The following is a 22,975-nucleotide window of genomic DNA, read 5'->3' as shown; positions in this document are numbered from 1 at the left end:
TGGCTCAGTGATCAAGGATGCAGGTTTTTTCCCTGTGTATGTCCACTTTCTTCTCTAGCTGGGTCCCTTCTTGATGGCCAGGTAGTATCTGGCAGCTATGGAATGATACGCTTCCTTGTTCAGGTTCAGTGGGAAAGATACTATCTCACCTTGCGACTGGCTTGCAGTTAAGGAAAAAATAAATTTTTCGTAGAAACAGTTCTTTCATGGCTCATTGGCTTGAATTGGGTCACATGCCTATCACTGAACCAATTCCTGGCAGTTTGGGTGAAATGACATCATCTAAAGTGGAACAGATTTGGGGAAGCAACCACCGTGCCATTACAGGGTCACATTTCCCAGACATAAGCAAAGTGAAGAACCCAGTACTATGACAGTATATGGTTAAGGAATTAGTATGCAGAGTTGCCAGATTTAGCTAAGAATACAAAGTGCCCGGTAAAATGTGAATTTCAGGTAGACTACAAACTTTTAAAGTATAAATATTTCCTATGCAATATTTGCTGGTCTGTGTGTCCCAATATTTGGTACAAAGCAAAATGGGTTAAGTATGTGTTTGGCAATGAAACCTAAGAAAAAATTCTAGGGGTTCATGGTGCGTCAGGGACTTAGAATCAAGATCAGATCTGAGTCTTGCATTGTTTGTGTGAAGTCAGTGTAATATAAACTGGTTCAAACAGCAGAGGAGGGCCGGGGGACCTTCTCTCCACACATGAGATGACCCCCTGTGGCCAGGATTTGGGAGAGAAAACGACTGGGCCTCCTCACTTGGGGGCCCTGGTTGACCCCATCCTGCCTTCTCTTTCTAGGGCCCCGATCGCTGTGGGCAGGCTTTGCTGCGGATTGGCGTCAACATGATGGCGCTGCCTGGAGGCCGCCACCTGGACTCCATCCCTCTGCCGGGTCAGCGGTAAGTCCCACCGCTGTGTCTCAGGGCCTGGCCTGCCCCATCTGGACTCAGGCGGAGGCCCGGCCCCAGGATCCTAGGGTTTGCAGGTGGCCTCGTCTCAGTGCACTGTGCTGGGAGGAGGCTTAGGACAAGGCGTCCGGGATACTGCAGTCACTCAGCAAATACCAGTGGAACGGGGCTCTGAGACACAGAGGAGTCAGCCACATCCTGCCCCAAGGGGCTACGTTAAGATCAAGTGGGGTGTCCTGCTCACAGAGGGGACCCCAGAGGCGGCCCTGGGTCCTGATTGTGCCGGGAAGTTGGAGCCACTGGGGGGCTTGGCCTCTCTGAGCCTCTTGGAAGACATCAGACTCCCATTAGGTGTCCTTCTCCCAAAGCCCCAGGGAGAGGAGTGGGCACAGAGCTGATCCTTGGGAAACGCTTGTTTCCCCTGAGTTGGGCAGTGTGGTGAGGAGGAAGAAAGAATATACCAAGCAGGGGGTGAGGCTGGGATGATGGGCGAAGGAAGACCTGGGGGTCCAGAGCTGCCTTCACACAGGTGAAGGGGACGGGGAGGCAGGTGGAGATCTGACTGGCTGGTCCTGGTGGCCTTAGACCGAAGCAGAGGTGGAGGCATCAGGGCAGCAAATCTCTGATGACAACTATCCCAGTTTGCCTGGGACTGCGCTGATTTTGGCACTAACAGTCCCATGTCCCTGGAAACACCTCGGTCCTGGGCAAACTGGGACGGTGGGTCACTCTAACTTAGGTTTGGTCTGTGGAGGAACTTTGCAGTTTGAGGCTCAGAGCTTCCTCTTATCCTTTCACTTCTTGCTTAGACATTTTGATGGGACTGTTTTGAGGCAGCAGAATCCAAGTAGCCCTTCCAAGGTTGTTAAATTGTTGTTTTTTATTGCTTTATATATTGGGTTGGCCAAAAAGTTCATTCAGATTGTTCCATCCGATGTTATGGAAAGACCCAAACAAACATTTTGGCCCATACAATATTCTGATACCACTACCATCTAATCTCTCTTTTTAAGCCCGGCCTAAATTATAGGGGGCTTCAACTATGTACAGCATGCATTGCTACATTGTTTGTTCTGGTTTTGAGTATTTTGGGGGTGTGTGTGTGTGTGTGTTGCTTTTAAAATCAGAAGGATTTATTAAATATTTACTACGAGTCTACTGGAGTTGGATTAATCTCTATGACAGTATCAGTCTGCTCCCCCAAAGCCATTATCATAAAGAGGTTTAAGAAGATGAATATTCCTGAGGGCTGAGAACACTGTTAGAAATGTAGTTAAGAATTTCCTGTGTGGCCTGACACTGGGAGTAAGGTACAATATGGAGACCCAAATATTTTTCCACATGGACTCTAAGGTAGAGCTCAGAGATGGTGTGATGCAAACCTGTAAAGATACATGCATAGTCTTAGAGATGGGATTTCATGATTTGAGCAGATGTTATCAGCTCTGAACACATGACTGACTGGCTTCAACTAATTGTGTGGTTTTATGTGAACTCCTCAACCCCATGGCTTCTCAGCTCCCTCATGTATAAAACAGGGGTAATAATAGTATCTAGACATAAAGTTGATGTGTAGATTAAATGAGCTAATAATACATGCAAAATGTCTGCCATCCAGCGAGAGCTATATCGGAAGGGCCCTTGTTTATTGGGTGCCTGCTGCATGTTGGAGGCCCTCTGTGGCTCCTCATGTAGGTGATCTTAGGGGATTCTTCTAGAAATACTTCGCTTGACCCCTTACTATTGGCAAGTCACCTCTTTGAGAAAATAAGAAATCATGGGCAGACACTCCCAGTAGCCTAATATTTTATAATCAGAAAAGAGGAGACGTGTTTTAGATACAGAGGAATCTCAGTCTTTCCATCACCTGTCCTGCCCAGGTTGAAAACTGTATACTCAGATGAGTAGCAACATCTGTGGCAGTAGGGCTCTGGGACCCCTGTACAGATCTCACAGGGGTTGGAATTGTCAGACCAGAGCCTGTGCTGGGGTTCGGGAAACTGACATCACAGGGCAGTTTAGGACAGTGCTTAGGAATCTTGACCACCCTCTCCCCACAAAAATTGATTCTTGATTCTGCTGCTTATTAGCTATAACCTTGGGCTTCAGTTTATTGATCAATGAAGTAGAGATATTTATGCTTACATCATCGGGTTGTGATGAGCCTTTAATATGTATATGTTGTTACTATTCACATATAAACTGAACAGCAAATTGTTGCTGTATGCAAATAGCTTTTATGCTTTATTTTTGTGTAGAAGAAAATGCTTGAAAATAAATCCAAAGATTAAAAAAAGAGATAATATATACAAAGTGCCTGTCTAAAACATAGGAGCTGCTCAATCAATGTTACCATCTCCTTTAGATAAAGAATAAGACCCTGGAGTAGAGAATATGAGCCAAGGTAGATCACATGCTGAAACTCTGTCAGCCCCTGGGAACCACTGATCTCTCTTCCAAGCTCCTCAGAATTTTTAAAAATAAAAGAAAATTAAATTACATAAAAATGATTTAGGAATCAGATCATTATGCTTTTGGAGTCAGGACAGGCTTTCTAACTGACATTGTATAGCAAATATTGATACCTTGGGAGGAAAATACCAGACTAACATGATTCCCCAAACACTGCAACCTGCAAAAATGTTTGTTTAGAATGTCTTCAATCTTATTATTCTGATAGGGCAGGCAGGCTGCAGAGAGAAGATGGCAACTCCTTTACTACCGTTACAATCTCATATTGCCGGGCCAGGCCTGCCCAGAACAGTGGGGGAATATAATCCTACTAATCATCTACCACCCTGTTAATTGTCTGTGTTCTGGAGGTGTGCGCCTGGGCCACGTTCACAGCGGGGGCTCATGTGTACTTACAGGATGTCAGAGGGGTTCATTTGTCCAATCTGATGCTTCATTATGAGCAGACAATAGCAGCCGCCTCTTCTTTCCTCTTGTTCCAAGCTGCAGAGGCCTCTCTCGTGGGGAATAACACCATGGTTATTGTCCCCAGATAAATAATTAATGTTGGATAATTGACTTCTTTCTGTTGTGTTCCTCTGAGACTGAATTTCACTCTGGAGTGCCATTGTTCACATCGGTGTACAAAGTAAATAAATATTGTCAAGTTGTATGGGATCATCCCACAGTCCGGGTGAGCTGTCTAGGTTAGACCTTTGGTGTTTGAGACCCTTATGAGTAAATAGCATCAGAAGAGCTTTTCTAGGTATAGGCTCCTGGAACAGAACAGAACAGGAGCAGAGGTGTCTGAGGCCAGGGGTTGGGATTGTGGACTGAATTGGGTGATAGCAGGGGGTGTGATGGCTGTCAATTCTGACCACGTCTGAATCTCCTGGGAGGTTTTCATATTTTACAAAATAATAATAATTAAAAAAAAAAACCCTACTGCTGGTTCATGTTGCTATATGGCAGAAACCAACACTGTATTGTAAAGCAATTATCCTCCAATTAAAAATAAATTTTAGAAAAGCAATAAAATAAAATAAACAAGCCAAAGAACAGAACCCTATTCTTGGAAACTTTAATGTAGGAACCCGAAGTGGTTGAAAGCATATAAGCCTTGGGATCAGACTTGGGCTCAAAGCCCAGCTCCACTTTCTACCAACTCTGTGACTTTGGCTGCTGCCTAACATGTCTGAGCACCAGTTTTATCTTCTATAACAAGGTGACCGTGGTCATTGCTTAAAAGGTCGTCTAGGTGCTGGGGTCAAAGAAGAAAGGTCTCTGAGGCCTCTGGGTGCCAACCTACATTTTTATAAGGCCATCCTGGTAAGAGTAAGGCAACCCCCCCTTCCCCCCAATCCTTCCTCAGCAGTGAAAACCCTTGCAAGCTCAGGTTCAAATACTTCTCCATAAGTTCATGGATTTATTGGTGGGAGTGGAGGGGACAGGGGATCGGCTCTCTGGGTAGCAAGAGACTGTGGCTGATGTGTCTGTAGCTGATCTTTGCTTTCTTCTTGGGTCTCTCTCTGGGCTCCCGTCTCTGTGATTGGTACATCAATTCTTGCTGTCGGCTCTGGGCTGGGTGGTAGTGGTTCGGGGATCCAGACATGGTGGTCAGGGTGCTGCCACCTGTCTGCCTGCTCCCAGGGTTGTGCCCGCCATCATCGTACCTCCTCTTCTGCAGGAGGCCCAGGCCTTGGATTTAACAGTCTCTATGGAGAGGTTCCTGCAGGGTGGACTGGAGGCCAGTCTGAGGGATACACACAGGGCCACATCCAGACATGTCACCCACTCCCCCTCTCTCCTTTCCTCCCTCCCTTCTCTCCCTTCTCTCCTTCCTTTCATTACTTCTCTTACCCACAGATCAAGCTGAGACACTGACATCTTCTCTCTGGTTTCCTGCTCGTGAGGGTGGGAATACTATGAAAGGACTTCACTAACCCCCATAACAAAATTGGCTTACTCTCATTCAGCACTTGCTACGAGCTGGTCACTTTTACACATAGCAATTCACTCAGTCCTCATCACAGCCCTTGTGTATACTTACTATTATCTCTGTTTTGCTAATGAGGGGATCATAGGTTGGGTTCCCTGGGAAGCAGTCATTGAGATGGGGTTGAGAGTTCAGGATGGTCATTAGGGAGCGCCTTTGGGATTGACACTTGTGGCCGGAGAGGAAGGAAGCAGGCCTGGCCGGTGGGGTGGGAGTGGGGTGGGGACAGGGTGCAGATGGTGAGCTGTGATGCCGGCTTGATGACAACTCAGCTGACCTCACAGGGACCTTTGGGATCAAAGTTGTTCATTGGCCAGAGAGGCCAAGACCTTCATATCCCACCTTAATTCTGTCAGAGTGCGTGACTTTGGGCAGAGCACGACCTCAGGTAAGGTAGCTCTGGAAATCCTGCCAGCTGGGGACAGCAAGTCTTTCCTTTGAGGAGGAACCCGAATGCCACATACAACGTCCATCCCATGAGAAAACTGAGGCCTGAGGAGCTGAAGTTGCTTACTTGTCCAGGATAGGCTGACAAAGAACAGAGCCAGGATACATGTCCCCAGATGGTGCTTGAACCTGAGTGCCGGCCAGTACTCTATCCTGACTGTCTTTTCCATGATGTTCTTGAGGGCATCACATGAGGAAATCATTCATTCATTCATTCAGGTGGTTGTTTATTCATTGTTGTTATTGTTTAGTTGCTAAGTTGTGTCTGACTCTTTGTGACCCCATGGACTGTAGCCCACCAGGCTCCTCTGTCCGTGTGATTTTCCAGGCAAGGATACTGGAGTAGGTCACCATTTTCTTCTCCAGGGGATCTTCCAACCCAGAGATTGAACTCATGTCTCCCATGTCTCCTGCATCGGCAAGTGGAGTCTTTGCTGCCAAGTCACCGGTGAAGCCCCGTTTATTCATTAGTATTCATTGTCTTCCACAAAATTTATCTACGAGTACGTATTAAGTGCAGAGCACGTCTCTGTATGGGGCTGCGTGCTAAAGGACGTGATGGTGACCAAATCGGGTGTGGTGCCTTCCCTTACGGAACTCGTCCATTTATCTCAAGTGATCAGGCTTGGATTTGTAGCAAGTATACAACCTGGGGCTTTTATTTGGGATGTCTCACTGGGAGGAAGAGATGTCTCACTAGGTTTCTGTTCAGCCTGGAGTCTGAGATGAGTCAGCTGAAGCTTGTGGCAGGCTGGCGGCCTCCTGGGTCGCCCCTGGGCTGCTGGCGAGGACCCGCCCAGCTTCCCTGAGCCAGTGAGGCCGTCCTAGGCCAGCCTGTCTCCAAGTAGATAATGGCTTGCATGTGTACGCCCCTGGTCTGCGGCTGGTTTTCTGCTGCCGGTTGCTTTCTCTGCCCGCGGTGAAATGTGCAGACTGTAATTGTCAATGGGATAATTGGATATTTTCCTGTTGTTTAAACCTAAAGGAAGGCTAGAATCAAATTCCCTTCCTTCTCCCATCTCCCAAGAGAGATCCACAAAAACACAGGAATAATGATTCCATTTTTAAGAGGGGAGTTTGGGTTTAAATTCCCTTTTAGTGCCAGGAACTGGGATCATAGAGGCATCGAATGTTGTTGCTGGAAGTTTCCTTAGAGCTCCCTGTATTGTGAAATGGGGAAATTGAGGCCCAGAGAGGGGAATGGAGCTGCTATAATACTCTCAGGCCCCCTCCCACTCTCTGTGGAGTCCTGCCTTCCCTGAGCTGTGTTTCTTAAGTTTATTATCCCAGCTAGCCTCCAGTGATTTCTAGCAGCTCTGTGTCCTAGCTCCAGTGGAATCCTCTTGTTAACAGTGATCTGTAATAGTTTTCAATTTCATTCATTCACTCGTTCATTTGAATGAAATTTACTTTAGGCTAAGAACTTACTTTGGGCCAGGCCATGAGTAGAACTATAATGAATTATGTAAATGTCATCCTTCTGACTTAGTAATAAACATCCTGAGGGTCAGTCATTTCTGATTCGTATTTGTGCTCCTGTGGTTAAAATGCACATGAAAGAAGCTCAAAAAGTGGTTGTTGAATGAATAAATGTTTAATAAGTGATGAGTGACTAACCACTGAGGAGTCTCAGGTGACTGTGAGAAATTTAATTCCTTAGCTTGAAGTTTGTTCCTTTCTCCAAGCTGTTTTCATTCTTTATGGTAGAAAACTGCTGCATGGGGGGAAAGGATAAGCTTTCCTTTTTTTTTAAAGGAAGTTTTACCTTGATTAATTTAAATACTGTTTCTGAGTGGCAGCCAAAGATTTAATTGGTTGAAGGAGTCAGACATTTGGAGAGACTTTCTTTCCTTCTAAAGGATAGCAATTCAGAAATATTTTTAATCTTTTGGTTTTTTGTTCATTGGAAAAAAATGTCTCTGCAATCTCATCATTTAATGTCTTGCAGGAGAGCACAGTGCAGTGGGCAGCAGTGACCAGGGGCCAGAGGCTGGACTTGCTCCCATCCTGTCTTCCTTCCTCCCTTCCTTCCTTCCCAGCTCTGGTTCTGCACGAACCTGCTGTGTGTCCACAATCATTTTCCTCTCTGAGCTTCGTTTTCTTCCTCTGAGGATGAGGAGGTAGGCAAAAGTTTCCCAGGGACTCTTTCAGTGCTAATGTTCTAGGAGTTTGTGAGTGAGTTTTGGATAGTCTTTTCCCTTTTCTGGACAAAAAGGATCCCACTTTAGTGCCTCGGGGCTGTGAAAGAATCTCATTGGCCAAAACAGACAAGGTCTTATTCCTCTCAGTGAAAAGCATGAAAAGGTTTTGTGTTGGCTTTGTAGCTGGGAAGGAAATTGTAAGACATTTTAGTTTGGGAGCCCCTTCCAGCATCTGAGGGTATGCGTTGTCCAGGTTTTCTGGAAGCCTCTGGTATAGCCTGGAGAAGTGCTTTATGAGAGGGTGGGGATAGAGCGCCTGGCTTCGCTGGAATAAAATACAGATAAATCCCTGAATCCCAGCATTCCAACATGCTTCTTGATTTAAAGTTCTTATTTTTGACTGAGTTCATTCCACCCCTCTGACTACTCTTCGCAACTTGTCATCTTCCCAACATGTGGCCCCATGTCTCCACTGCTTTGCACTTGCCGTTTCCTTTGTTTGAAATCCTGTCGCCTTCCAACTCTGCTGCTTCTAGTAAACTTGAAAGCATCCTTCTAGCATTGGCCTGGGACACTGTCTCAGATCCCCTAGCTTGAGCTGAACTTCTCTGTGCTCCCCAAATTCCTTATGATTACTTCAAAATGCCACACGGAGCATACTGAACCATAATTGCTTGTTTAAAATCATTCATTTACTCATTTGGCAAAAGTTTGTTGAGTGCTTATGACATGCCAGGTGCTGTGATATGTCCAAGGATCATGTCACACTGTAATGGGAGGTCCTGCCCTCTTGGAGATCACATTCTCACTATCTCTCCTATATAATCCCAACACCTAGCTTGGCCCACTGGGATGCTCAGTAAAATTTGGAGGTCATTACCAAGTGTTCTTGGCATAGAAAAGTATTCTTTTACAGAAAACTCTCCGCTTCACATTAGCAGGTAGAATAGAATAAGGCAGAGAGATCCAAATTCCAGACTTAGAAGGAATAATTGAAGTTTCATTCTGAGTGAAAAGAATGTAAAATGAGCCAACAAGAATGTAGACAGAGATTTCCATCAACTATTGACCCCCAGTGTTTTGGGGGAACCCTGGATGCCAGACCTACAGGATTATCTGGCAATGAGGCATTGATACCAGAAGCTAGGGGCCAGGGCATGGGTCTGCTGGACTGCGGGGAGTTGTTCCCTTTGGCACCTGAATAGCCAGGCACAGTTACCTTCCTCCAGTGATGGGCTTTGAAGAATGAGGCAGGATGCTTGAGGGGCAGCAGCAGAGGCGAAGCATGGATGGTGAAGAGTCCTCAGAAGGGCACTCCTCACTTTTCCTCATCTCCCTGGCTTCCCACTCTGGCAGTTCTTCTGGTGCAAACTTGTCAGAGATCTGTGATGATGGGGCCAGTGGGCCAGTCGTTCTGTCCTGAATTTAAATAAGACACACCCTGTTCTCTCTCAGAAGGAAATAAAGCAGGAGTTTGAGAAATGACTAGGCATACTGTAGTCTTTAAATGATCACGAGCTTTAAAAAGACTTATACATGGTACCGAAGAACCTATTTGCAGGGCAGGAAGAGAGGCACAGACATGGAGAGTGGACTTGTGGACACAGACGGGAAAGGGAGGAGGGGACAAATTGAGAGAATACAGTTTACGTGTATATAGTACCATGTGTAAAATAGATAGCTAGTTGGAAGCTTCTGTATAACACATGGAGCTCAGCTCAGTAATGATCTGCTGCTGCTGCTGCTGCTAACTTGCTTCGGTCGTGTCCATCTCTGTGCAACCCCAGAGACGGCAGCCCACCAGGCTCCTCCATCCCTGGGATTCTCCGGGCAAGAACACTGGAGTGGGTTGCCATTTCTTTCTCTAATGCATGCATGCATGCTAAGTCACTTCAGCCATGTCCGACTCTGTGCGACCCCAAGGACAGCAGCCCACCAGACTCCTCTGTCCACAGAGTTCTCTAGGCAAGAAAACTGGAGTGGGTTGCCATTTCCTTCTCCACAGAGATGATCTAGAAGGATGGAATGGGGGTTGGGGTTGGAGGGAGACTCAAGAGGGAGAGGATATATGTATACATGCAAGAAAGTGAGAGTGTTAGTCTCTCAGTTATGTCCGACTCTTTGCCACCACATGGACTGTAGTCTGCCAGGCTACTCTGTCCATGGGATTCTCCAGGCAAGAATAATGGAATATGTTGCTGTTCCCTTCTCCAGGGGATCTTCCCAACCCAGGGATCAAACCCAGGTCTCCTGCATTGCAGGCAGATTCTTAAACACTAGCACCACCTGGGAAGCCCATACATATATTTATGAAAAAAGGGCATTGATAGTCATATAAAAATAGTTTAACATAGGAGAAAGGGCCCCAGCTATGGATTTGAGGGTGTGAATATCAGTTAAATTGCTGAAGACTGTTAAAAAAACATATCATTTAGGTAAGAGCAAAGCTCTGGTCTCAGACTGCATAAATTCTTGTTTCTACTTATCCACCCTGAGATCTTGGCCAAGTTACTTCACCTCCCAAATTTCAGTTATGTGACCTTCACGGGATTGTTTTTGTTTGTTTGTTTGTTGTTTATATTTTTACTGAAGTTTAGATGCTTTATAATGTTGTGTTAGTTTCTGCTGCACGGCAAACTGAATCAGCTGTATATATAGATATATCCCCTCTTTTTTTGTGATATCCTTCCCATTTGGGTCACCACATAACATTGAGTAGAATTCCTTCTGCTCTATAGGTTCTCATTAATGATCTATTTTATACACAGTAGTCTGTATATGTCTATTTTGAGGGTAAAGTAAACAATTAAGATTGGACCAAGCATTTAGCACAGTGTCCAGAATGTAATAAGCACTCAGTTCTAACTTCATCATGACTGTTAACAGTGAGGTCTTAGACAAGTTAGATAAGGCTTCTAAGCGTCAGTTTTTACCTCTGTATAGTGGGTGGGTAATCACCGACCATCGATCCACTGTGTGGGCTGAAGGAGAGAGTTCTTGGTTCCTAGAAGGTGTCCTATTGTTGGTAATTCTTCCTGCTTACTGTGTGGGTAGTTAATTCCTTCTGATTTTAGACATGTCTCAGGGAGCCCATTGTTTCCTTCTGTAATTCTTTGGTATATGACTATGCTACTCCCTTCCCCTACTCCAACTCCATCCTGGATAAATTCCAGCTTAAAAAAATCTGTCCGACCAGTAGCCTGGTATGTGGAGATAACTGTGGTTACATCTGGCTTTGGAATCTGCCAGGCTCCAGAAAACCCAGATTTGGGGGCTCAGTCACCTCCTTCCAGATGTCCAGGAAGGCCACCATCCAGGAGCAGGGAGCAGGGCGGCTGGGGGAGTAGGCAGCTCTTGGGGGCTCTGCTGGGAACTGCACAGGGCTCCCGTGAGCCTGGTTCACTGTTGGGATGCCTGCCTGCTCCCCGGGCACAGGGGCATCTTCCTAGCATCAGATTCCAGCTCACCATGGAGACAGAGGAAATCCAACCTCGGTCTTGTGCCCTGGCCCCTCCAGCTTCTGGCTGTGGCAGTTTCCACCAAGAAGGGTATGTGATTCATTACCAGTCCATCTGCCTTGACCTTGGTTTTCATTTCCTCCCTTTGTATGAGAAGTCAGATCATCTGTACTTGGAATGGGAAGATTTCATGTCTAGTGTGATGGCAGCTCCAGGTTCACAGCTGAGGGTGGTTCAAACACTGGGAGTTGCGAGATGTGGGGACAGCAGACAGCCCCCACTAACCAGCAAGAGCTGCCCTGTTCAACCAGACTTTTTTTATCTTGGGGGCCAATCAGCAAACACAGTAGGAAAGGTGGCGCCCTGGGAACCAGAGAGCTAATGACACAGAATCTGATGAGCTCTGCAATTACGGGATGCTCAGTCCAAACCCTAAGGAGCCACAGTCCACTCCAAAATTGAGAAGAACATCTCATTATGTGGTGGCATGGTGACCGCGGCTGGGAGTGGACCAGCTGTGGCGGGGCCATTCTGGGTTCGCCTGGCCTGCTGTCCTCCCTGGGAAGGTGTGGGACCGCTTCGGTAGACCCCTCTGTAAGGCCTCGCACCCACTTCTGCTGTGACCTTGTGTATCCTCCTTGTCATTTTGCCTCACCCTGAAACCAAGCAGGATGAAAACTGACTCCTCCCGGGATGGGTTTCCCGTCTCAGCCAGGGCAGCATCTGGCACCCAGACCAGAGACCCAGGAGCCAGCCTTGTTCCTTCCCCTCCTCCACCCTTGTATCCTCTGACCTCCGCCTGACCACCCACTTCTCCCTGTCCCGTGTCACGGTCTTTGTTCAGCCCGCTGTCCTCTGCGGTACAGCCTTCATCTCCCGACAGGTCACCTCCTGTAGAGTATTTACTCCACTCCGGTCCCTTTTCTACTGAGTCTCTGCACAGTTATGTCACTGCCTAGCTCTGATATGTTTTGAGTGGCTCCGAATTGCCCTCAGGAGTAAATCCAAATCCAAATCCCTCATCATGGTATTCAAGGTCTTTGATCAACTGGCCCTCCTCTCTCTCCTTAGGTGAAGTCGCTCAGTCGTGTCTGACTCTTTGCGACCCCGTGGACTGTAGCCTACCAGGCTCCTCCATCCATGGGATCTTCCAGGCAAGAGTACTGGAGTGGGGTGCCATTTAGGCCCCTTCACAGGCCCCTGACTTGAGTCTAGTGAAACTTCTAGTCTTATTACTATTTCTGTGTCCCCAGGCGTTTTTGCATTTATGTGGAAGCCCTTCGGCCCTTGTCATCCTGGCCAACTCCTCTCCTCTAAGAACCAGGGCAAATGTCATTTCCTCTGTGTACATATTCCCAGGCGAAGTCAGGCCCTCTGTCTCCTGTGACCCCAGACTCTCCTGCTCACAGCTCCTTCCTCTCACTGTGCTGTTTATCTGATATGAGGAGAAGGCCTGTGCGCCAGAGCGTGGGTCTGAGTCTTGGCTTCACCACTTACCGACATGTGACCTCTCCCAGCAGAAGTCTCTTTGTAAATGAGATTAATAACGTCTTCTCTCCCAGGGCTGTGGGGAGGATTAAGGAGATAATATATTGAGAGAGCTTAGCACACTGCCTGGCTCATTCCTGGAACTCCATACATGAGCTACTGGTACAATTATGACCACATTGGATTCTTAGTGCTTTCTTGCCTGTTCAGGGTCTTGCCTGAGCTGTGAGAGCACTGGGATTTTCTTCTGTTCAGCTGTGTCCTCAGCTTCTAGGACAGGCTGGTGATGAGACCAGGGTACTAGGGCTCCCAGCCTGGCCCCAGCACATACTGCAGCCTCTCCTGATCTCTGCATCTGGCATCCTTTTGAAGCCAAAGCCTAAGGATGCCTGGAGTCTGCCCAGAACCAGGGACAGAGGACTCTTGGTCACAGCCTAAGGCTGGAGCTGGTGTGAGAGTGTGGTGGAAGAAGGGGGTCCAGGTGCCGTCCAGGTGCCGGGGGCTGGAGTCCACAGTGATGGTATAGATCTGCTCTTGGAAGCCCTCTAGTGGTGACTTCTGGACTCTCACCTCCCTTTCCCAGAACCCCATGGAGGTACCAGGATGGCAGTTGTGATGTAGGATCTATGAATTCTCCTAAATGTTCCACTTTGGCAAATGAAAATACTCTCCTTAAAGTGAAGAGGAGAATACAGTGGGAAAGACAAAGCTGAATCCCTCTTTAGTCTACCCTTCAGGTCCTGTATTACAGCCATGAAACTTGAGGACAAGCAAGGACTCAGCTTGGGGATGTGAGAAGGCATTTATATCTTTACCTGACAGTCCTGAACATGCCACCTGCACGGAGCATGGCCCTTCATAATGTGGGTTAGAGTGGCATTTAAGAACATACAGGGTCTAGAGTCTGATGGGCTGTGTTCTGAGCCAAACTTTGCTACTTACAATCTGAGTGATATGAGATAGTTCATGTAACCTCTCCAAGCTTCAGTTTCCTCATTTGTAAAAATAAGATAATTATGGTGCCCTGCCCTCAGGGTCACAGTGAGATCTGCACAAAGCCATCCCCATGGTAGTTGGCCCAGGGCCCAGTCTCAGTAAATGTTAGCAGTAATGGTTATGGAGCTTATCACAATAACCCCATGAGACGGTACAGCAGTGCAGGTCATTGTTATTCCCATTTGATAGATTTTTAAACTTAATTCAGTTCCATAAATATATACACCGAACATTTTCACTCTATCAGGTCCAGTGTGAGGGGAAGAGTGAAGGGCAGGCATGGAAACAGAAGCCCTGCCCTGCTGTGGACTAGTGCAGGGGTCTCCTACCCCTGGGCAATAGACAAATACCAGTCAAAGGCCTATTACATGGATTTCACAGCAGGATGTGAGCAACAGGCAAGCAAGTGAAGCTTCATCTCTATTTACAGTTGCTCCCTATTGCATGCATTACCACCTGGGCTCCACCTCCTGTCAGATCAGTGGAGGCATCAGATTCTCACTGGAGCAGGAACCCTACTGCACTTGAGTCATCCTGAAACCATCCACCCCTCACCCCGAGTCCATGGAAAAATTATCTTCCATGAAACTTGTCCCTGGTACCAGAAAGATTAGAGACCTCTGAGCTAGGGGATAAACAGATAGTTGGATAATTGAGACTTGTGTCATGATGGGGGAAAGACAGGTTGCTCCAGACACACAGGACCCATGGAAGGTAAGCTCCTCTAGGAGTCAGAGACACCTGCCTCAGGAGAGACATTTAAGACAAGATTTCAAGGATGTGTGGGCACCAGCAAGGTGCAGAGGAGATAGGGAGAGAGGGATCAACTCCTGCAAAGGCTACAGGGCTGGAAGTGTCAGGAGAAGCACTTGAAGAACTTGGTGAGGCTGACACAATGGTTGGGGAATAAGGGGGAGAGCAGGTCAGGGAACTGAGGCTCAGAGAGGGCAAGGGTCCCATGCAAGGCCACACAGCTGTTAAGAGGTGGAAGTAGGATGAGGACACAGTGATGGAGCCTCATCACATATTCTTGCTGTGAGTAGCATCATGCTAGTTCTTATATGTGTACTGACAATGTGCACACATACATGTATCATTTTCAGAGGTTCAAAAATAAGTTGTTCCTGAGTTAATGAAAGGTCAGGGATTATTAGTAGCATCTTTCTCTGGGGGCTTCCCTGGTGGCTTAGATAGTCAAGAATCTGCATGCCGCCTAGGAGACCCTGGGTTCGATCCCTGGGTCGGGAAGATCCCCTGGAGTAGGAAATGGCAACCCACTCCAGTATTCTTGCCTGGAGAATGCTGTGGACAGAAGAGCCTGGCAGGCTACAGTCCATGGGGTCACAGAGAGTCAGACATGACTGCAGGACTAACAACATTTTCATTCTCTGAGGGCATCTAAAATGCCAGGGTTTCATAAAGTTAACAAGATGGGCTTGCAGTCATCAGAGAGGAGGCAGCTGTGAAATGTACACATGAAATTGGCTCCCTGGACTGGAAATAGTCACCTGGAGCCAAATTCCTGCTCTTTGGCTTTCTGAAAGAGAAAACAGCAGTGCACTTCATAGGTGTTGGACAGACTAGGGGGGTGAGTCTCAGTTTTCCTCCTCTGTAAAAGTGGGGATGATAAAATAACATCCTAAAACTGCAAGATGGGCTTCCCTGGTGGCTCAGCACTGAAGAATCTGCCTGCTAATGCAGAAGACATGATCCCTGGGGCAGGAAGACCCCCCTGGAGAAAGAAATGGCAATTCACTGCAGTATTCTTGCCTGGGAAATCCCATGGACAGAGGAACCGGCAGGCTATAGTCCATGGGGTTGCAAAAGAATTGGACACTACCGAGAGACTAAACAACGACATCAACCGCAAGACAGATGCTGTACGCGCAAGCACTTGATATGTGCCTGGCATGCAGAGGTACTCAAAAAATATTTCCTTTATAGCATGCTTGGAACGAGGCCAAATTTTTTAAAAATTGACTTAATGTATCCAAATCTCTTTCCTACCTTCAAATCCTTCTATAGATCAATGGAAGCCACAACCTAGAGAAACAGATGGGACAAAGTGACTATAATGCCATTATCCATGTCCCCTTCACAAATTACTCCCTGGTATTAGCTTCAAGGTATATTGGTGGGCCATTACTCCTGTGAATATCTGAAAAGTAGGATCAACTCTCTAACCCTGTTATACTGGACAGTTCAATTAACAGAAAGAGTTATGGAACACATATGTCAAAATGGGTAGGATGAATAATGAAAATGAGGACATCTCTACCCTTATAATGTGAACTAGGAGTGTTTAGGGATGGAGAAGTAGAGAATTGTCTGCCCCTTTCACAAAAGCCTCAATGCACAGAAAGGCCTGTGCTGCTGCAGCTCAGCATGGGTCAGAAGCAGGCTGATGAAGATGCTGGAAGACTTGAACAAGATCAAGGAGCAGTATTTCCTTGGTTTCGGCTGGCTGGGTGTCACTGGTTCACCAGTGCCTTAGTAAAGAGGGACTGGAAGTTAATTTCCTAACCATATTGTAAATTATTTATAGCTTGTTGCATAAATAATTATGCTTAAATTAACTGTTTAGTAAACAATTTATAGTTTACTGCATAGCAGAGGTTGTCATTCTGAATTAATCTATGTGTTGTTTTTATAAAACCCTTAGTGAGAGAGTCTTCCGGGTTGGGTTGTAGAAGGGCGTGGGGGCCGGGTGGACCCAGCTGATATCTGATGACAAGATTCCTCGGATGTCTCAGGAGGAATTCTCATGTTTACTCAGACTGAAATCCCAGAGTGCCTGCAGTGGCTTCCAGGGGCCTCCAGGATCTAGCCTGAGTCCCTTCTCACCTCTTACCCATCTTTCCTTTGTTCACTCCATTCTAGCCATATTTATTTCTATACTGTTTCTCAAACACCCAGGCCTACTCCAGTGGAGGGTCTTTGTACCATCTGTTCCCTCTGCCTGGAACGCCCAGTACCTGTATTTAACACGGTTGGTTTTCTGTGAAGCATTTACTCAAATCCTACCTACTCAGTGAGTCCTACCCTGATCCTTTAAGTAGCAGTTACCTTTCTGCTTCCCACATGAACAATCTCATCCCCACTTATTCTTACATCTTTTGAAAAGAAATTATCTGCTTTTAATGTACTGCATGTGTCCTCAATTGTGTTTGACCCTTTGTGACTCCGTGGACTGTAGCCTGCCAGGTTCCTCTGTCCATGGGATTTTCCAGGCAAGAATACTGGAGTGGGTTGCCGTTTCCTCCTCCAGGGGATCTACCAGACCTAGGAATTGGAGCTGCGTCTCCTGCAATGGCTCTGCACTTTTAAATTTATTACAAGTTATTGCTATTGTCTGTTTTCCCTGCTATACAGTACTTTCCACGGGACAGGGATGTTTTTTGGCTTTTTCACTCTGTATCCCAAGTGGCTAGAAGAATTCCCAGCACATTGTAGGTACTAAGGAAATATTTATTGAATAAATATTCAGAGTTAAACATGTGGGGGTATGGAGGCCACACACTCTGCGTGGAGGCTGGAAGTGCCCAGAATTTTGGAGAATGAAATTCGATGGGAGGGAGTCCAGTGAGAAGGATGGGCCTTCTTCAAAAGAAGAGACAGTAGGTCCATTGGATTCAACTAGTCTCAAACTGAACCCACTTTCCTGTCTTCTGACCTGGTTTTGCCTGTCCATTCATCTGCTCAAGTCAAAACTCTGGGTCACCTCTTTGACTAGTTCCTGTCATTCATCATCTGTGTGAATTGGTATCGAAGTCCTGTTGATTTTATCTTAATTGTTCTTGAGTGATTGTCTTCCAACACCACCGCTGCCACAGGAATCAGGGCGCCTTCTTATACTTGAACGTCCTTTTGGCTAAATAAAAAATCCTTGGTTTCCCTTAGTATTTTGTATATGTTACTCTACTTTTTTTTTTCCCCCTAGTAAAAAGGATTGCTCTAAAAATATTATTATAGCCTAATTTCAATCCTTTATAAGTAACATGGGCTTCCCCAGTGGGTCAGCAGTATAGAATCTGCCTACAATGCAGAAGTCACAGGAGACACGGGTTCAATCCCTGGGGTGGGAAGATCCCCTGGAGGAGAGCATGGTGACCCACTCCAGTATTCTGGCTTGGAGAATCCCCATGGACAGAGGGGCCCGGTGGGCTACAGCCCATAGGGTTGCAAAGAGTTGGATGTGACTGAAGCAATTTAACATGCACACAAGCATAAGTTAACATGCACTTATTTCTAGATGCACAAAGGATTTTCTTTCTTTTTAAATAAAAGTCCAATCTTACTAGAATATACTTTGTATGCTTGTTTTCATTTATGTAGTATACTCTGTATCTATAATTTTCTTAAAAATTTAAACTATTTTTGTAATGGTTATTGAAATAGTAAGTTATACTTTCCTTCTGTTTTGTGAGTACATTCTACTGGCATTTTCTCATTGTTATTATTCTGCTCTTTATTCTCTTTCTAAAATAATTATGCATGGGATGATACTTCAATAAATTTTTGTTGCTCATGTCTATGTGAAATTAGTTTTTATGAACTTCTAGAGGGGTGGGGTTTAGGGAAGCTGTCCTAACTTCATAGAGCTCCATCTTTTGTTTTTGTGTAGGGTTCAAAAACACAGTGATCTGCCTTCTAAGGTTCTTAGTTCTGTTCTGCCCTTCACGTTGGACTGAACATCTCTTCCTCTGTCTCTGTTGTCTGTCTTGGTCAATTTTGATCTTACTCCCGAAAGTTTCTTCTTAATGTGGCTCTTTGTGGTAGAAGAGATTCCTGTTGGCTCCAGTTTAAGAGTCTAGAGTGATTGCCTTGCACGCACCTCAGAGAGGCACACCCCTCTGACTTCAGTTACTCTTCCTAAATTGTCCCACTGTCCTTTCCAGTGACTACGCAGTGGTTCATCCAAGTTCCTCTTTCTTATCCTCTCCAGATGCCTTCTTATTGCCGCCTCGCATACAGCCTTGTAACTGCAGGTGGTTTTTCCCCACCTGCTTGCAGTTTGAGTTTTGTAGGAACCCTTTATCGTCTAGTTTTGTTGTCAGTATTATCCATGGGGTTTTGGCTCTGTTATCTAGTTACTCTGCCAGTTTTTATATGGGGAACTGGAGTGATTGAAAAACTACACTGCCACGACTGTCATCTTTTCAGAGTTCTTCCTTCTTTCTCTTACTTTTAAGCAACTAAGTTCCGAGGATACAGCTGCTTTAATTCAGATCACTCCAGAAATAATGAACATACACAGTATTGCCCACCAGGAATTATTCTAAGCAAATATTTACATATATTTGTGTACATGTGTATGTGGGTGAATATACATATTCATACTTTTACTTCACTTATTAATCAAAAAATGCCTAGGAGTTAGGTGCTATCATCACTCCATCTTGCCAGTGAGAGGAAGAGGAAACTCAAACATAAACAGACTTTCCCAAAGCTGTATTTAGCAAGTGGCCGACTAGTATTTTAATCCAGGCAATCTAGCTCCAGGGTTCATACTCTGAGGGGAAGTAGTGGTACCCAACAGAGGCCTAGAAGACCCAGTGACATACCAGGCTCTGATACTGGCACAGTGGTACCTAGAAGATGCGGCAGTAAGAGAAGCAGCAGAGACTGTGATAGTCCGAGATGTCTAATAGAGATCAGAGAGCATGCCATTGCCCCAAAGGAAAGGCAGCCATGCTGGGTGGACCTGGCAGCTAGAATAACACCCAGTGGAAGTCTGCTAAAGGAATAAAAGATGGCAGCATGATCCAATACTGCCATGTGGTTGACTGAACCTGTCTTTTTTAGGGGGTAGGGAGGAAATATATAAGAGCTGAACTCTAGGGATGCCTGGAAATACTTGACACTGTGGTACATCATGCTGGAATGAGAATGAGGTTGGGCTGTATTTGTTTATGTCTGTTTTTCTCTTGGGTTGTATAAGGGCAGGGGTTGCCAGCACAAAGCCTGGTATATGATCAACATCTATAGTGTTTCACTGAACTGACCAGGAGTTGTTTAAAATCTTATGAAACTGGTTGAGACTATTTTATGTTTGTTACAGGTATCATGTGGGGACAGGCACTTCCTATGGGAGCTCAGACCTCCCTTCAGCCACTTCTCCAAGGCTTAGATATATATCCCCATTCCTTACTGGAAAGCCATTTGCCTGTAAGTTCTGAGAATCCAGATAATGGTTGATAAGGGTTCAAGCTCCACCCAATCAGAGCATTGCTTTGTGGAGTATAGGAATGTTTGCACAATGCCTTTTACAAAGGTTTCTCTGATTCTGCTGACATCTGCTTTAAGTATTTCTATTTAAAACACAAAACTTTATTATCATGTCTTTTGTAGTATCCAGTTACTTGGTCAAGCTCAAATTTTAGCCATAGGTAAAAAAGTATAGCAAAGGTTGATCTACACTTTTTCTGACATCTAAGCCAAAGACACAGTACACATTGTCTGAACTATAGCCCCAGAACAGAGGATGGAGTGATGTCATGGATTCCAGTCCGTGTTCCCAGTCAGGGCACTCATGCTTATCTTGCATGACACTCTGCGATTTCTGGAAATATTTTTGGCTGGCATAGCAAGGCTTATAATCTGTTTTCCAGGAACTCTTTGGTTTACTTGACTCAAATAAATATTTATTAATACCTGCTGTGTGCTGAGAACTGGTGATGCTGAGATAAATCAGAAAGTGCCTGCCCTTGAGGGGAATCTCAAAGTCTAGTGAACAAGAGAGACAGGTGGAGAAACTCTTTAGGATGGCCAGTGTGCACATAGTCTATGAAATCAGGCTGCCTACATGGAGTTCTGGCTTTCTTAAGTCTTGTAAGTGTTGTGCACCTTTATTTTCATCTGTAAAGTAAAGGCAGTAAGAACATTCACTTAACCAGGTTACTGTGAAAATAAAATACTACATGATAATTGTACAGCTATGGGGCACAGATGGACTACAAGGAGATCCAACCAGTCCATCCTAAAGGAGATCAGTCCTGGGTGTTCATTGGAAGGACTGACGCTGAAGCTGAAACTCCAGTACTTTGGCCACCTCATGCGAAGAGTTGACTCATTGGAAAAGACCCTGATGCTGGGAGGGGTTGGGGGCAGGAGGAGAAGGGGGCGACAGAAGATGAGATGGCTGGATGGCATCACCGACTCGATGGGCATGAGTTTGAGTAAACTCCGGGAGTTGGTGATGGACAGGGAGGCCTGGCGTGCTGCAATTCATGGGGTTGCAAAGAGTCGGACACGACTGAGTGACTGAACTGAACTGAACTGAACTGAACTGAAGGGTCCAATAAATATTAATTATAACTGATATATGTATCAGTTATATACTTTCTCTTTCCCTGTGACTTCAAAACAGCTTTCCACCCAATTATCTATTTTGTTTATTTATTTAATATGATTATATTATTATCCCAATGGCTTAGTTGTAACTTGAGTAACTTGGGGGCAAAGCAAGCTGAGCAAAGTCAGGCTTTGTAGGTATATACATGCCTTTATCATCAACCCATTTTGACCTCCACCTGCTGGTGGGCCGGAGCCTCCGATGTCCTCCCTTCCCTGGTCAGAGTTGGCCTTGGACCTGAGTGGGATGTGCCTGCTTGTTGGGGCCTGGGGATGAGCCACCGAGTGGGTTTAGGAGGAGGCAGGAGGCAGGGATCCATGGGCTTACTAAGCTGCTCGTTTATTCTTCTCTGTATGTTTGGTTGCTGCTGGGAGAGAGAGGAGGTATCTGTTTAAACAATCTCTAGAAACGGAAGTTATTTTAAGCTCGTTCTTAAGGAAAACCAGATTCTTTTTTCCCCACAGGCGCCCCTTGTCTGTCCTCATCTCTGAGGCTGTCACCCTGGAAGGCAGCTCCTGGAACTGCGCGGCCAGGAGTGGGTTTGGCCTGAAAACGGCGATTCCCTCTCGGGCCAGTGATCCTGGTCTTCCGGCTACCCAGAGCTTCAGGCAGAGCCAGTGGCTCACAGTTTCCCTTTATCTTCCTGTTGGCAATAAGCAGCCCCTGAAGTTCTTCCTTGAGAGAATAGCCCCACGTGTCTCCCTGGGCTGAGGCATCTCATCCTGCTCTCTGCTCTTCTTCACATTTTTTGAAGGGGTGGGCAGAATGTGAAGCATTAAGCATAGCAGTGAAGAGTAGACTCTGGAACCAGAGAGACTAGGGTTTACTGCTTTTGACCTGGGTGACTTTCCTTCTCTGCCTCTCAGTTTCCTCATCTGTAAAATAGGGATGATGATGAGATCCAACTCAGACAGTCGTCCTGAGGAGTAAGTCAAATAATTCATGTAAAATACTCAGCACAGCTCTCAACACATGAAATGTGCTCACTAAATTCTTGCCATTATTATAGTTATTAGAGGTGCTAAAGTGTTGCATGTGGGGAAGGGCAGCCAAGAGAATCAACATTTTTGAGCTTCTCCTTTGTGTTATGCAATGTCCTAGGCCTTTCGTGTTCACCATTTAATTCATCCATCAACTCAGTGTGGCGGGTTCTATTATTATCTCAGTTTTACAGATGGAGTAATGGAAGCTCAGAGAGGTTAAGGAACTGACTAAGAAGGCTAATGTATGTTGTGAGGGTCAGGACACTGGTTATTGTGGTTGAGGGGTGAACAGAAAGAGGTGCAAGGGTGACTTCTGGAACGCTGCTAATGTTCTATTTCTTTGTCTGTTTTCTGGATACCAGGGTACATTGATTTTATGAAAAGTCATCAAACTGCAGCTTGATGTTATTTGTTTACTTCTAAATAAAGATTAAAGGAGGGAGGAGAAGGAGGTGAATAGAGGATGAGATGATTGGATGGCATCACCAACAGAATGAACATGAGTTTGAGCAAACTCCGGGAGACAGTGAAGAACCGGGAGGCCTGGTGTGCTGTAGTCCAGAGGGTGGCAGAGTTGGACACGACTGAGCAACTAAACAACAACAGATATGTATGTCACTTCAATACAAATGTCAGAAAAGGGCGAGGAAAGCAGCAGCAGCGCCAGCCTGGCTTCAGTCCCTCACACAGGTTATGAGCAGCAGGGCCCGCTCTTTCTGCCCCCGTGTGCAGACGTGCAAGC

At 45.9% G+C, this 22,975-nt stretch overlaps 1 protein-coding gene across 3 annotated transcripts in view; it reads left to right on the top strand.

The window, feature by feature from the left end:
• INSC (INSC spindle orientation adaptor protein) overlaps positions 1-22,975 on the top strand; it is a 132,887-nt gene that overhangs the window by 37,294 nt on the left and 72,618 nt on the right. For all 3 annotated transcript variants that reach the window (XM_043902403.1, XM_043902416.1, XM_043902408.1), the window contains exon 2: positions 810-910. In XM_043902403.1, the coding sequence (XP_043758338.1) occupies positions 855-910 (56 nt within the window). In that variant the 5' untranslated portion in view covers positions 810-854. The remainder of the gene's footprint in view (positions 1-809; positions 911-22,975) is intronic.

This window comes from Cervus elaphus, chromosome 1, assembly GCF_910594005.1.
Source record: "Cervus elaphus chromosome 1, mCerEla1.1, whole genome shotgun sequence".
Lineage (NCBI taxonomy): Eukaryota > Metazoa > Chordata > Mammalia > Artiodactyla > Cervidae > Cervus > Cervus elaphus.
The sequence above is the reverse complement of the archived record's forward strand: the minus strand, read 5'-3'. Positions and strand labels throughout refer to the sequence as shown.